This window comes from Pararge aegeria, chromosome 6 (assembly GCF_905163445.1).
Source record: "Pararge aegeria chromosome 6, ilParAegt1.1, whole genome shotgun sequence".
Lineage (NCBI taxonomy): Eukaryota > Metazoa > Arthropoda > Insecta > Lepidoptera > Nymphalidae > Pararge > Pararge aegeria.
In genome coordinates, this window is record NC_053185.1 from 11,157,030 (window position 1) to 11,173,716 (window position 16,687).

The 16,687-nt window shown below is 37.0% G+C and overlaps 1 protein-coding gene across 1 annotated transcript in view; it reads left to right on the forward strand.

The window, feature by feature from the left end:
* LOC120624382 (ATP-binding cassette sub-family C member Sur-like) overlaps positions 1 to 12,895 on the forward strand; it is a 28,788-nt gene extending 15,893 nt beyond the window's left edge. Inside the window, exons 16-26 of the mRNA XM_039890894.1 lie at positions 1,349 to 1,413; positions 1,863 to 1,990; positions 2,879 to 3,034; positions 4,741 to 4,962; positions 5,491 to 5,648; positions 6,905 to 7,100; positions 7,883 to 8,102; positions 8,802 to 8,926; positions 9,801 to 10,092; positions 10,401 to 10,603; positions 11,570 to 12,895. Coding sequence (XP_039746828.1) covers positions 1,349 to 1,413; positions 1,863 to 1,990; positions 2,879 to 3,034; positions 4,741 to 4,962; positions 5,491 to 5,648; positions 6,905 to 7,100; positions 7,883 to 8,102; positions 8,802 to 8,926; positions 9,801 to 10,092; positions 10,401 to 10,603; positions 11,570 to 11,719 — 1,915 coding nt within the window. The 3' untranslated portion in view covers positions 11,720 to 12,895. The remainder of the gene's footprint in view (positions 1 to 1,348; positions 1,414 to 1,862; positions 1,991 to 2,878; positions 3,035 to 4,740; positions 4,963 to 5,490; positions 5,649 to 6,904; positions 7,101 to 7,882; positions 8,103 to 8,801; positions 8,927 to 9,800; positions 10,093 to 10,400; positions 10,604 to 11,569) is intronic.
* Positions 12,896 to 16,687: the final 3,792 nt, after the last annotated feature.

Here is a 16,687-nt window from a genome sequence, read left to right on the forward strand (position 1 = left end):
TTTATATATTGACCGTACAGCTCTTTTCTGCAATATGAATATAGTTTCAATATCAGCAGCTTTGCCCCATAATAAGATCCCGTAAGACATCACACTATGAAAGTACGCAAAGTAAACAAGTCTTGCTGTTTCTACGTCAGTAATCTGTCTAATTTTCCTGACGGCGTAGGCAGCCGAGCTTAGTTTACCTGCTAGTGTATCTATATGGGTTCCCCCACTGAAGCTTACAATCTAAGGTCATGCCCAGAAAAACTGTGGAATCTTCCATTTTTAGTGATTCTCCATTTATTATTATATTTTTATTAACTTTCTTTACATTTGGTAAAATAAATTCCACACACTTAGTTTTTTTTGCATTTAAAAGTAAATTATTGACAGTAAACCAGTGCGACACATGCGACATAGCACGGCTTACATCGTCAGAGTTATCTCTACCTCTATCAGTTTTAAAAATTAGAGATGTATCATCTGCAAACAGTACAATGTCACAGGTTTCACTGACATGGTGTGGTAGATCATTTATATACACCAAAAATAGGAAGGGACCCAAAATTGAACCCTGTGGGACACCCATTGACGTAGCCGACCCCTGCGACTTAATGTCTTTTATGCATACTGAGATAAGAGGCAACCAAATTTAGTGCAACGTTTTTGATACACTAATTACATCAACTTATCGTTTTACAGATCCGAAAAAGAGTAAATTTTATACTGAGTATCTACTATCATATAGAATGGTAATAATTTTGAAAGATGCATAAGTATATTTCATATAGAATCACCCTGTCAAAATATAAAATCAAAAGAAGCATATTTATTTTTTCATACAAACGAATTCAATAAATTCTATGCAACGTATGGCAACCCTATTGAAGATAATAGATCGCCACCTGTGTACCTAATAAAGTAACAGGAAAAACAGTATTTTAAATTTGCATTTGACGTTAGGGCTGTATCTGATTTCTTTCAATAAAAAATAAGGCAGTGATTTAATCAAAAACTACCTCTTAAGCCTGTGAAGTATTATTTCGGTTTTAATTTACAATTATATATTCGAAAGCCTACATACGAATACATACCGTAATGGAACTATTATTATCAGCCTTGTTTAGACCTAACAAGAATAATATTTCTTCAGCATTATAGATTTTAATATGATACCCTACTAGACAAAACTCTTATGTACCTAGTTATTTCTGTACAGAAATAATTTCAAGGGGAAAATTGGAAATATTAATTTTCTGTTTGGTATGTCTATCACTTCCACAACAAGCTCTCCATAGCATGATAGCCCTAACCCTGTCATGCACTTAAACGTAAAATAAAAAGCAGTTATCTATTCCTTTAGGTGGACACCAAGAAGTCTGCGGCGCTTCTTAAGTACTGACTCTGATTCATCTGGTCAAAGTAATGGTAAGAACTGATTATTTTGTCATCGTATGTGTAGACTTTGATTGGAAGGTATAGTGTATCTACAATCGTTCTTTTTCTATGATGTCGAGCAATCGATTCAGGCAAGTTAACTTTTATCCTGGTCTTCATTTAGTCACAAAGGCAGAAACATAACCGAGTACTGGACGAAATATTTTTTTTTAATTTTTAATTATATTTATGAGGTACCTAAAGAACAGTGTAAGCAACCAGCACACCTATATGAGGAAGTGGCATTTTAGCAAACGAAAGCCAGCTGCTACAATTTGAAATAAGAAGGTACAAGCTAGGCGTGATCATTACCTGCATGTTTTGAAATTCAGAAACCTACGGTGTGAATATAAGTTTTATGTGGTTTTAGGGTATTATGCTATATTAACGTTATCTAAAAGGTCTTTAATTAACTATCATATCCCTTCTGATCTTGTTAGGTAAAGTAGTGGAAGTTTCGCCCGACGCGACATTCACCTCAATAACTTCAAACGGAGTCGAGACGGTCGCTGTGCCCATTTCTGACATCCCGACCGCGTCGAAAGAAGAAGAACCTGTTCTAAACGAGGTAACATGCCACTATAATTATACATATCAGAAGTATCTAAGCGTTCTGTCCTGAGGAAAAACTAATTAGAATGCATTTGGCCTTCCACTATAAGCTTAAATAACCCAGGTATCAGTTCATATTAATTTTATTATGTTTAATTTGATGTCTTAACTCGACGATTATGTAGGTACATCTGCGTTGTCTATTTTCGAAGTTTATTTATCTTATATAAACACTTATCAATGAAAAGGTTAGGTGAAATCAGTGACTGCGTTTCATTCACATAACAATCCTACTCCCAAAAAAGTTTTCTTTAAAAAAAAGTACAGTTAATTAGCAAAATGGTAAAAAACTACGCAAATAGCTGTTTATCAATACATTTACCTGCTAGTAAATAAATGATGAACTTCGAAATAAGGAAAAAAAGTTTTTTGCGTGGTTGTAAAAAAAGTAGCTGGTTTCTTAATTTTCCTGCAACATTTGCCGATAGTCATAATCTCATACATAAGATTCTGCTTAGACACACATCGAATGTTGTTAAACTTAACTTTAATTTTGACAAGTATCAAAAGAATACACTGAAAATCGATAACTATAATTTAACTCATTGACAGCCGTTCATTCTCTGGGAATTAACCCGTGTAAATATCACACTAGCAATTTTCCCAGAGGAGAAAATTAATGTTTTGTATTGTTTAATAACCACCCTTGGGATCAGATTTGTTGTCGCGTCGGTCGGCCCCCAACGAGATGAACAGACGATATTAAACGAGTCGCTGGGAGCCGCTGAAAACAAGCACCACACCTTGGAAATTGGAACACCCAATTGTTCAGCAGAGGACGTCAATCGGATGATGATGATGGATTTAATATAACTTTTTATATTATTATGATTATATTATTTAGAGCAAAATATGGTGGCAATACGCTCGCGCCTGCGGTTGGTGGAGCGTGGTGTTCTGGTTGGCAGCGACGGCAACGCAAGGGATATCACTGGCAGCAGACTATTGGCTTTCGCTGCTGGCTGAAGAGAACTCGCGAACTACACTTTCTGATGAAAAGGTTACTTACCTCTAATAGTTTAAAATTCGGTTGAAGAAACACCCTACAGCCAGTGTGAGCGACGTGGTGCGCACCAATTTTAAAATTAAATAAAACTTTATCTACTTATGTAAATGCTTACTAAATAGACAGCAGCATCGAATGCAATTCAATTTATGAAACATAAATAACAGGTAATGATATACATGCAGAGCAAAATTCTATTCCTAAACAGCCATCTTTCCCGTATGCTTTAACCATCATTTTAGCCCAACTGCCACCATAAGCAAAAACAGAATTTGGCTGAAGTTACGTAAGACTTGGCTGGATGTAGGTACATATTGGTTGGTATTTTTTTTCTTTAATTGACTTTACTTCAATATTAATTAATTTTCACCAATTTATCATTTTAAGGTACTTACTTATTTGTATTTTTGTTTCCTAAATTGATTTTATTTTATCATTAATTTATTTTCCCGTACGCACGTAATTATTAGATCATAACAAGATATAACTCGTATTATTATTTTCATAGTAATAATAATTGACAGAAAAAGCAAATAGCCCACCGTTTAACAGTTCAGTTTTAAAATTTCCCACGGCTTGCAAGAACGGGGGTCTACAATGTGCCGTGCTGTGTCTATCAACCTGAGGCGTTGGTGTTAAGCCTCAGGTGCCTGTATTTATTTTACACCAGCTTAATTTGCTATAGTCCGCGAAAAGCAGAAGAATCTGCATGGTGTAATTTATTTATAATTTTTCCAATCCTTATACTCCACACCAAACAGATCTTCGGCAATGTACCCTCTATGCACGTTTCATGGATATCCGCAAAGTAACGCCTGCTTCTATCAAATAGAAATAAGCATGACGGGCGGTAGTACCTACTTCCCCGGACGGGCCTCGCTACAAAATGCTCTACTACGAAAAACAGTCGCATAAATAGTTGTTTTTGATATATTTTTTCACTATAAGCTAGATGATGCAGTCTAAGATGGTAGAGGGCCAACATGTTAGTGGATATTGCAGTTGTATTAAACACATTATCGCCTAATAAGTTTCTACGCGACATCGTACCGGAATTCTTTATCGCTTAGCCGAACGTCTTTGTCGGTAGCGTAACTAATGACAGCCCCTCGAGGCAAGTATAATTAATGCGACTAAAGTGTACTTATTAGGATACTGAAAGGGTAGATGATTCTTATTGGTTACTAACTTACTACGAGTGTAGATCTGAAGGTGTACGCACGAGGTGGCTCGGGTAGTATGTAGTAGGTATAAAAGGGCGTTTACTAGCTAATTATATTAAAGCGAAATATTAAATTTACAGAAGTGAGGCACAGTTTTAACCCCCGACGCAAAAACGACGGGGTGTTATGAGTTTGACATGCATGCGTTTCTGTCTGTGATTTTGGGTTTTGATTGAAAGGTGAATTAGTCGGCAGTGATTTTATCTATGTTTGATTAGAAACGCCAGGATCATCAAATCTAATTTATCGTTTTTAAATAATGAACACTTTCGGAATTCCTTGATATAATTGCAATCTGCTTAAAGGTCTGTTTGGTGTGGAGTACATAAATTGAAGAACCTAATTATAAAATACACTACTTTTCGCGAAGTTATTGTATATACGGTGTAATTCATTATTTCTTCAATTTTTAACTCCACACAAAACAATTAAGCTACATGTTCTGTGTTAACCGTCTAATTTATCGTGTTGTTTTAGATGTGGGATATGATACTAGTGTACGCGCTGTGGTGCCTTGGCGGTGCTTGCTTGGCGGCGTGTGCGCAGGCTGCGAGCGCGTGCGCGGGCGCGTCCTCACGGCGCGCGCTGCACGAGCGCTTGCTGCATGCAACGCTGCACGCGCCGCTGCACCACCACCTTGCGCGACCAGCTGGCGACACGCTGCATCGGTTTTCCTCCGACACGCTCGTCGTCGACAAGGTTCCATACGAACATAGACCTTTATATTAATCCAATCAGTACATATATGTGCACGTTGCATTATTTTTTTGCAATAATTATCAATGATTTCCAGAAGTCACAATAAATGAAATTTCAAATATTCAGCTTGATTTACACGTGTTAAGTCGCTAAGTCAGTAAATAAATTATTACTTAATTTTAAGTGATATAATACACGTAAATACTGAGTAGGTTGCAAGTTAACATTTAGAGGACAAGTAATCAAGTAGTATTTTATTCCATTTTTCGGTTTAGTATCCGCGCTCCTCACCCCGAAGCATGTCTTGCGACTTACTTGCGCTTTACGAAATGAGTAAGAAAATCGTATAGGTACTTAAATTTCTTGTTATTAGTAACTATGAAATTTTGTTTCGATCGTGTAAAGCCAGCGTGTTAAACGGTTTATCTATTATTAAAATATGGTCAAGAATAACAATAAAAATAAAAACATATCTTTTAATTTTCTTTTAAAATAAAAAGATATTTTTAAAGATTATATTTTTTACAGAAATTACCAATGGCGATGAGCAGGTGGGCCCAGCTGAACCTACTTTGCGGAGCGACGATACTTGTGAACGCAATCGCATCACCGTGGACGCTGCTCGCGATTGTGCCTGCCGTGATAGTCTTCATTGTTCTTCAATCTGTCTACTTGCAGAATGCAAGGTAAGTTCAATGGCTTATTGAAATTTTGAATTTCTAATCATGGAATCCCTCAATAGAAATTATTTAAACTTACGACTAATACTAACACCAAATGCCCGATTTGCTTAGTTAAAAACATTTATATGTATTTCTCTATAATTCATTTACAGAAAAGGTTTGGTGGTGAAATTTGAGTTTACCACACCTTTAATTTCCTTACATCTTATATGAATCATAACTTACATGATTAGATGAAATCGCAGCATTAAATTGCCATCGATTGAAAAAACGATTTCAATGCAACTTAATGTTGCGTACGTTTACGTTCAATAACTTATGTAATGCTTGTATTTTGTAAGAAAGCGTGGCTTTGTTAATATGTGGTTGACCATCTAAGTATCGATTTCAATAAAATGTTCTTCCGTAAATTTAATATTTTACTTTACTAGATATAATTAGCTCGTACCTAACCACTTATAGCCTATCTATACCTACATAATATATACTGCCAGAGTAACCCCGATCGTAGAACTTTAGACCTCAAGTAATCGATCAATAACCTATAACAGCCCACAGCTGGACTAAAGGCCTCTTCCACCGGAAGGATTTGCCCATAATTAATACCATCATCATCCAATCAACCCATTACCAGCCCACTACAGACCTCGGGTCTTCTCTCACAATGAGAAGGGGTTGAGGCCGTAGTTCACCACGCTGGCCTAATGCGATTGGTGGACTATCAATACCATAAGTAAGGAAAACCATGGCCAATAAACAGAACAATACTTCGCAGGGCATGCAAGGAACACCTCCTCCAATGTACGCTGTGTGTTTATCAATCTGAGACGAAGCAACACGTGCCTGTATATACACCCGCAACCACGCCCTTTCAACCGGAACACCGTATTCCAACAGTGCATGCATGGTCTCGGACAATCTGCACAAAAAGCTCTACAACTAATGAGTTTTAAAGCGGTTTAAAGCTTACTTGGAATAATTTTTTTTTTTTTTTATATATATATACCTAGTGTATGAAACGGTTTGAGCCGTGTTTTTTCGGATTGATCTTCACGCGAATGTCGTACAAGGCGACTAAGGAAATATAACCAGACGTTCTCCGGAACGGGCAGCAGCGTTTTCTGTTCTACTTCTACCATCTACCGCGATGACTAACCCATCTAACCGACGTGATGATTATAGGCACTCCATTCCGATTGAGTCCAGCTGTGTACTGGTATGTTATTTGATGGCGATGATGATGATAAAACGGTTTGCAGGGAGCTTCAACACGTCGAGGCTGAAAGTGCTGCGCGGGCAGTAGGCCTGGCAGCGCAAACCTTGGCGGGCGCAGGCACGGTGCGAGCGGGTCGGCTACAGTCGCGCATGCGCGCTGTTTTCTTTCGTCGTCTTGATCGAAATCACAATGCGCTTCTACTAGTCAACTCCTGTAATCGATGGTTGGGATTAACATTGGTAATTAATTTATGCTTTGATTCTAGAACAGTACATGTGTTTCGCTTTAAATTAGGTATATTTTAATTCAAACTGCATAAAGATGACGCAAATAACTTTATTTCTATGAATATAAAATGAACTGAATGTACGCTTATTATAAGTTTTATCCGGTCTTAGTCGACAGTCGGATTCGGCTATTACGACATTGACAAAATCACAAAATCCATTCAAAAAACAAAATTATGTTTCCCTATTCTTCCTCGTTCAATATTGCATATTAACTGTTATAATTAACTAATAGAAACATACTTAAATTTTTCAAATAGTTATAGTTTTTACTTACTTGTGTCAAATATATTTATCAACAAAGCCAGATCTTCTAAAATCCATATACAACATTAGGAAAAAAATAAATGGTTTCGTTTAACCTCTAAACATACAATTCTTCGTTGGAATCGAACTTCCTGGTCGTAAAGAATGGATAGATACACAATATGTTTAAATTTAGTTACCACTAGTTAGAATAAGCATTCATATTCAATTAGAAGCGATTTGCGTCATTCGCAATGTAAAGTCATCGAATGAAAGAAGATGAATCGACGGAAACATATGCTACTTCTTATAACATAAAAACAAAAGGTTCCCTCGGAATTTGTAGAAAACCGTCACAAACGCACAGTAAAGAACCAAAGCTATAATCTGTATCATATCAATTACGAAAAAAAATGAAAAATCATACGATGCGATTATAAAATTATTTAATTGTACCTACTTACCTACTAAACAATTATCTTTTCCAGGACTTGGTAGGAGCTGCGAGCGTGTTCGTGTCTCTGGCAGTGGCTTTATATGGTGGCAGCAGCGGCGCAGTGGCAGGGCTGGCAGGCACCTACTCGCTGCTGCTGCCGGTATACCTGGCGCACCTGGCCAAGTGCCGCGCCGACCTCGACCTGCAGCTGGCTGCCGTGCAGCGCTTACTCACCGATACCAACATACCGCAAGAGGATTATAGAGACGACTGTACGTTACGAATTCTCTTTCATTACTACCTACCTACCTGTATTATAATCACTTTTGTAGTCTGTCCATTTGTAGTGACTCTACCGCTAGTTTTACAAAAAAACTAAGCAGTTGCTTTTTTTTAACATGAACATTTTATAATTTAATAATCATTCTATATTTCTTCGCGCAATCTGTGCCTGCGTTTCCGGCAGGGTGCATACAAAAAAAATACAAAAAGTGACGTTTGACAGCAAAGATTGCAAGATTAACGCCCGTCGCAAGCCTTTTGTGAGATACGTAATAACCTTGCCAGTCCCGGGATCCCAATAGAGCTCTTTGGAGCCTACCCATCTTAAGTCCATAATATGAGCTATTTTGTCCGCTCACTGCCTCTTCAACTTGACTTCTACAACGTATTTTCTCATCTAGACTCTCCGCCTTCTGCGTGATTTTTCTCCACTTTTATTAAAGTTGTGGAAACGACCAAGAATCATCGACGTTTTTGTTGGGTCTTTCCATCAAACAAACTGAGCTTATAAAATATATTTTCGCACACTTACCCACTTTGGAATCATACTGACATATTTCACTCATGATTTAATATGTTAGTAGTTTAAGCCCCCTGTCTCTCGCCAATAATTTAGGTAATGTGTCTAACACTGCCTCACGCTTACAAATTATCCTATATATTACAAGACCTATTCAACCATTGTTCAGGTCCCATTCCTGCAGAATGGCAGCGAAACGGAAAAATAGAGTTTCAAGATGTAAGCATAAAACATCGACCAGGATTGGCGCCAGTTCTCAAGAATATCACATTTACTGTAAAACCTGGTCAAAAGGTATGTATTCAAATCGATTTTAGTAGTAGGTATATAGATTGTAGGGAATAGTTAACTGTTAACCTCTTCACACAAAACTGACGATTATGAGTCGAGTTTCGGTCCTACTGTATTCATACCGTTAGTTTTACATACTTTATTTATTCCATTAAAACATACTTCTCCAAAGTTATTGAGATTTTACATGTAGACCTACATGATATAAATTTAAACTTATTTTTTCACAAAACATGACATGACACAAAACTGATACTTTACGCAATATTTTGACAAGGAAAGATTTTTACTTACCTATATTATTTCCTTTATTATGGTTGTGACCTGAAGATGATCTCCAAAACCCACGTGTAGTTAGTAGGCTGGAACTACTATATATATAGGAACTACTATAATAGCTGTGTATATCAAGTTTCAGCTCGTTTTTATTGTTACTTTGAGATCCTACCAGGTGTCTAAGAAAGAATATGATTTTATTTATAAATCCAAGATGGCTGCTACTAGGTGGTACAAGGTGGCCGGCGCCGTGTCAAATTAACTAAACGGTCTCTAAACGAAATGTTCAGTTTTAGAAGTAATGAAAAGGTTAACACAATGCTCCCCTTAAAAGGATAACGTTATTTTTCGGCCTATCGAGCTGTTATTCAGTTCTATGTAAAAAAAAATAAACTAGGTACGATAGGTTTGGCAACATTATGCCTTAAATCTGCGGACTATGTCTGTTATGTCTGATTGTTATAGTAAATTGTTATCATCCGCAACCTCAACGAAATAAAATTAGACAAAGAATAAATTGGAACCCACCAATACTTCAATGTTTACTTTAATCCCGTAGTTTTAGCAGAATCAATATTTTACAGCATTTCCTCTGTTACAGGTCGCCATTTGTGGTAGAAGCGGCAGTGGTAAATCGACTTTAGTGTTATCTTGCGTCGGCGCAACGACCATCAACAGCGGTCACTTGCTGATCGATGATCAGGACGTTATGCGAGTGCCGTTACGTGCACTCAGGCACAGGGTGGTCGTGCTACCGCAGGAGGCCGTCATGTTCTCGGGCACTCTGCGTGAGAATCTGGATCCTCTTGCTATGCACACGGATGAAGAAATATGGCAAAGTTTAAGAGCTGTTGGATTGTACGACTATGTGACTGCTCAGTCAGCTGGCTTAGGTGAGCAAAACGACATAAAAATATATCGCTGCTCAAATTCTGATAATTTGAACATACTTTTATCTTGGTATTTAATGCGATTTCTTTTCCTGATAAGATCACATTTCAGGAATTTTTATCCAAAAATGAACCACATTAGTGCTGAGTTGCATTGCGTACCTACATTGTTTCCGATTTGATTTTATTTCGCGCTTTCAATTCCTTACAAATCGTAGTAAACTTTTACGCGATCGCATATGTCATGTGCGATGATGCAAACGCATGCGAGAAGGGAGACCAGTTTTTGATCTTAATCTGCTTGCCGACAGAGTGCGGAATGGGCGGCTGGCGCGGGTGCTGGAGCGGCAGCCGCGGGTCACGTGTGTGCGCGGCGCGAGCAGCGCTGCACGCACGCACGGCCGCCGCATTGCTATTGGACGAACCGGGCGCCGCTCTCGACGCGTCAGCGGAGCGCGCGCTTTTGCATGCCATAGCCACAATCGCACCCAAAACTACCATTATCACTGTGGCGGTATGTATAAATTTATAGTGCAAAGGAGAAGTGGCATGAAGATGCCAGCTTACTAAACGGAGCAAAAGAAACATACTTTAACGAAAGGAATTATGACTTTTCTTTTTTAAGTTACTGTTCATTTGTCAAAAAAGGTCATTTCATTCGATAAAACCTGAAACTCAATAACATAAGGAACGAAATATTCATTTAGAAAAATATGAAAAAGCTACCAAAAGTTATGTAAGAACCAGTCTGTATTGTAAAATTTTTGGGTAACTAAATGGAGAATCACTTAAAAATCAGACCTCCACAGTTTTTATGTCCGTAACCCTGGATAGTAAGCTACGGTGGGGTACCCATATAAATACATCTGCAAATCGTCTGTGCAAGGTACAGAAGTCGTTTGTGGAATTGAGTATACGCTTTTATAATATGATTCCTAATTTAATACTGGACCCACCAATGCACAAGTTAAAAGAATATTTCAAAACACATTTATTATAGCGAGGTTACTATATAATTGATGAATTTCTTAGTCGCACCCGCTTTCATCTCTCACAAGATAGAAAAATGTATGTTAAAATGTAAATAATAATGTCGGAAAAGAGCAACTGTTGGGTTTCTTACCGGCTTCTTCTCGGTAGAATCTGCTTTCCAGGCCGATGGTAGAGCCAGTACAAACTGACATACTTAACGTTTCAAAAACTAAGTTAACACAATAAGAGAATTTTTAATTTTTTGAATTTGATAGTGGCAGAAGTCAGCCTGTTTCCTCACGATGTTAGGAAGAAAGTAATATTTTAATTGCTTTTTTCCAATAGACATTCATTTCACCTTGACTCCAATCTCACTGATGGTAAGTGATGACGCAGTCCCGTCCGTCCAGCGTGGTCTTTACGGGCAAACCCTTCGGTTGTTAAGCCCAGCAGTAAAATGTTATACGCTATTGATGATTTATGTTAAAACATGTTTCCTTCCGAACAGCATCGCTTGTCATCGGTCCGTGACTACGACAGTGTGGTGGTGCTGGAAGACGGGCGTATTGCGGAGCGCGGCCGCGCAGATGCATTGCTTGCCGCGCCAGCATCTCTCCTCTCACGCCTTCTGGCTGCTGCCTCGCAACATCGCACTTGACCTGTCTCTATCAGTGTCTAATAAACACTCCTAAAACCAAAGAGGATACGAACACTTTATATCCACCTTGGTTTCATAAACTCTTGACATTTGAGATTGAGCTGCTCGGTGCGTAGGGATATGTACAGATGGAAACATCATACTTGGCCGGGCTAAAGTTGCATCAAGACGTTCGTGCATGTACCTACCGTCTCCCTGATAACCATAATCCTATATCTCCGTAGTCCCGTGTGACTGTGATTTCCGCCTGGCCAACTTTGATTACGCGAACCTTATTGTAGCTAAGAATTACCGGTAGACCGCTCCAATAAGCTGAACTCTTTACCACTCCAGTGTAACTACTCGTACATGTTCAAGTAAACAAACGTGATCTCGAGTTTGGTGTAATTCTCATTTTTATACTATGGACTAAACTTCAACTTGGACCATGATTTATTCATCGTCTTAAAATTTAAAGTATTTATAGTTCTTATTAAGGATAAAATTAACAAATTAATTCTTCGTAATTTAATTACATACATATTTATATATCATTTTCGTTACAATTCAATGTTTTTAATTGTGTAGGTTCATTTTTAAGTCTGCTCAAAAAGTCGTATCATATAATTGCGAATTTTTAGGTCTTTATTCTATTCCATCTAAGAGCATTAAAAATGAACGATCCATGTTCAAGCTCACAACCACATTACTGATTCTAAAACACGCTGGATACAGACAGACAGAAATCCCTACGAAATAAATAGATCTCGGCACAGACGTAGAAGGGAATAAGTCCAGTAGCAAGGCAAGCATAGACAGGAGACTCAGATTTATCCCCGGTTATATCCCCTGACAAGGGATAAAGTAAACGTGTCCACCTTACAAATCACGGCAACAGGGAATAGGAGAAGTTTACCCCCGTTTATTATTACACGTATATAATTTGGATATTATTTAAAGTTGTACGCTCGGAGATTTGATAAAGCTGTGGGAGAAGATAAATTTTTACCTCTTACCCTAGGGCGAAAAATGTCTATGCTAGCTCCATGCTAGCCGTGCTGTGCTGCTGACATCCATTGGTTGACTCCATTATGGAGGGTAGAGGTAAGGAGAGTCATCTGTGTATATGAAAAAGTGTCGTCAAAATGTATTAAATTAGGATGGCGCCACATTTGCATCAGGGTAACTCTTAAAAGAAGCGCCAAATATAAATATTGTTAGAGTAGGCTTGAAAAATAAACAAGGAAGTATGGAGATACAAGGAAGTAAGGTTATATTTACCACAATATTTTGTGCAACGTAAGTTGTTGAAATTCTCAATAATTAACTACTTTAGTCGATAATGACATTAAATTTTTTAACTCGGCATACTTCAATTCATCTACGATTGCTACATTCATACCATACCCTGTGCATCCACCAGCGCCATTGTGGAGGATTTTTGAACTGTTATTTAGCGCAACAACTGGACACTTTTTCAACTTTTCTCCCATATAAGATGACTCTCCTTACCTCTACCCTCCATAGACTCAATACATTAAGTATTATTAGGGACCAACTTATAGGTTTTAATGTTATAAAGTCTATGGCAGGGGTTCGCAACCTAGGTGCCGCGGTGCTCTGGGGCGTGTACAAATTACAAAGGTGCACAGCGGGCGCTCTTACTGTACTTGAAATCTAGATGAATATTGTATTGATAGTTCTTGTGCAGCAGTGTCGCGGCTTCACAAGAAAATCCCACACTTTGAAAAATTGTTTGGAGATCACCAAGCTTGTTGAGGTAGTTTTGTTTTTCTTTATTTTAAAATTTATTATTTATTATGTTTTTATTAGTTTCATAATGTAGGTGTTTTATCTTTTGCGCCTATCTGCCTAACTAACAAGTACTTATCTATGTTAACTAGCTAGGTTAGGGCGAGGAGGGGGAGTTGGGGACCTGGTCTATGGCATTAAATACTTAACCTCATTTTATGGCGTAATTTTTTCAAGTACAAGCCACCTCTTTATCAAGTAGGTATCTACTGTTAATTTTTAAGTCACGGATTGTTGTTAAGAGAGTTACGATTAGGTTGTCATTTAATATCTATATGCGAGTTATTTTACTAAAAAAACAATAATTGCGTTAATCTGCTTACATTTAATTCAAGATACTTGCACAAACAGGCGTAGTTATTGCATTGATACTTATTTCGACATAGGCCGTTGGTACTACCTATGTACCTTCTTACTAAAACCCACATTAAGCTGATATTTTTATTTAGGTAATTTGAAGTCTCTGTAGACCCTGACATTTAATAATTTTTATCCTCTTAAATCATTTTCGGTCATTAATTTATTTATTTTATATTATATTAATAAACATCACTTTTAATAAATGTATCGCTTTAATACAAAGACTGAAATTAAGCCATATACTTGTTATTTAATTATATTATGAGTATAATCCAATTACCTGTATGTAATATTAATAAAGCAATGGATTATTAACACGAATTAATTTATTATTTATTAACCAAACTCGGAAGCGTTAGTACATTAACCTGTTTCATCAATTTATCTCACTTGCACTTATTAGTACTTATAGAGCGCTATTGACGTGCGAAATAGTACCGATTGGATATCACCGAAATTTACAGTGAATTATTCAGCGGGGGTACATCAAAGGTCTCTTTTATCTATCCAGCCTAAGTAACTCTAAGCTATATTCAAAATAGAATAGTTTGCTACACCAGTGATAAAAAATTAAAAACATATGCATTTAGAAATTAGGAAGCAGCTTATCAAATTCCTATTATCTTCTGTATGTAACGGTCGCAATTGAATGAATTTTTACCGTTGGCGAACCGTACTGCTTACACTCGCAGTGGCGTGCATCTCATAGATGCAAATAAGCAGTGCATACCCTGACCTCAGGGCCTCTCAGACCATAAGGACGACCTAAAATTTAAAGATTAAAAAAACTAAACAATTAATAGAAACATATAAAAGCGCCATCTAGTTAAAACCGGCCGCACTTCTATGTAAATCAATGGTCAAGTCCCGTGTCATGGTTTAGAACTAAAATAGATAAACTGCATAATATTTCGATTATATTTTGATTTTTAATTGTAAACAGTATCCCTTAATAAAAAGTAACGCTAGAAATTTAATTTAAATCTCATAATAATAGCTGGGGTTTTCACGATTAAGTATCCATTGCCGGGTAAATCGTTTATTCGTCGCTCGAATTAATTCGCCGCGCCGCCGCGGTCTCCATAGAAGCACGGCATTTGAATGCATCTGTCGGTACTAGTGTGCACGTGCACACAAGTAAGTTCTGGTGTGTAATGATATAATCGCGTGCGTGCTTACACAATATTTGGCTCTTTCTATGTGTGCCAGTTTTCCAGGTTTCCAGTATAGGGATTTCGCTTGTGTGCAAATCTTAAAAGCACTGCTTACGGAAATTAGAAATCCAAATGTATGCTTTGTTTTTTTATAAGCACATTTAATTTGCTTTGTTTGTTTATTGTTTTAAACGGCAATAATTCTTTTTTGTAATTAAAAAATTTATCAATGAATTTCATTACATTCAAGGTCTTTAGAAATTTATGAGTACCTAATTTGTTCAAAATTCAAAAAAATTCAAAATTCAAAATTTATTTATTTCAAGTAGGCCTAATATAAGCACTTTTGAAACGTCAAGTCTGTCTGTTTGTAGTGATTCTACCACCGGTTCGGAAGGCAGATTCTACCGAGAAGAAGCCGGCAAGAAACTCAGCAGTTGCTCTTTTCCAACATCAACAATTTACATTTTGCATTTTAACAGTCATTTTTCTATCTTGTGTGAGCTGAAAGCGGAGCCGGAAGCTTCCAAGCAACCTTGCCATTAAAAAATTCATCAATTGTATAGTAACCTCGCTGTAATAAGTGTGTTTTAACAAAAAGTATATTAAAATAACCAAATTAAAAGTTGCCGAATTATGTTAAATAAACGTTTACCAGGTGCCATTGGTAACTGATGAAGTAATATTATTTTTATTTATTGTTCAAATAACAACTTTTATTAGCATTTGTGTACTAAGAAAATATTACGGACATATTTTGACTATGATATTCTCATTATCGCTGGCGATCGCTAAGCGCCATTTTTGTTTACCTTTTACCTTCTGTCATAAGCACTTATATTCACTGAATTAGAATTAAATACTGTTTTTTTCGTTTGCTGTACGGTTGTTTGTATATAGTTACAATTATTATTGTTAACATTAACCTATGTGACAGTGTACTGTTTGTAAATGATTGTGAGGAATATGCTTAGTGTAAGAAAGTTCTTATGTTCGGCGTGTGATCTGTTGGCTCAGTGTGCTTGGAAAATGTAGGTAAGTTTAGAGCTAATTCTTAACTAACGTTTTATTGATATTATTCGTGAAGGAAGGAATGCACCTACAAGGAGCGGCACGTAAAAAGGGCTCTGACTGACTTACATAAACAGGCGAATAGCAGTGATCAGTTTTTTGTTTCATTATTTATTTATAATAATACCTATGTTTGTTTATTGTTTACACTAAAAAAACATTATTTAATGTAATTGCCGCAATGGCAGACAATTTTAAAAACTCGCTGGTCGGTCGTATCAGATCTTACTACTTATCAGATATTACTGGACATAGGAGATGATGAGAAGATCTACATGGTTATCACAAAAAAATGTTAGGTTAGGTACCTACTCACAAATAAAATTATACAGTAACATCAAAATAGCATGTTCAGTACCTATTTTTTTTAATGCATACCCTGACCGAAAACCCTATGCACGCCACTATACACTCGATACAGGTTGCGTTACAACAAATTATATATTTAATTTTCTTAATATTTTTTGTTTATTATGCTGCTGTATGACGAAAAAAAGTCACTGTGTATATGCCCTTGGTCAGACCCGTCAGCACTATAGAAGGTGCACAAGACCATATAAAATCGTTGAAAAGCAAGATATTGAATCAAACA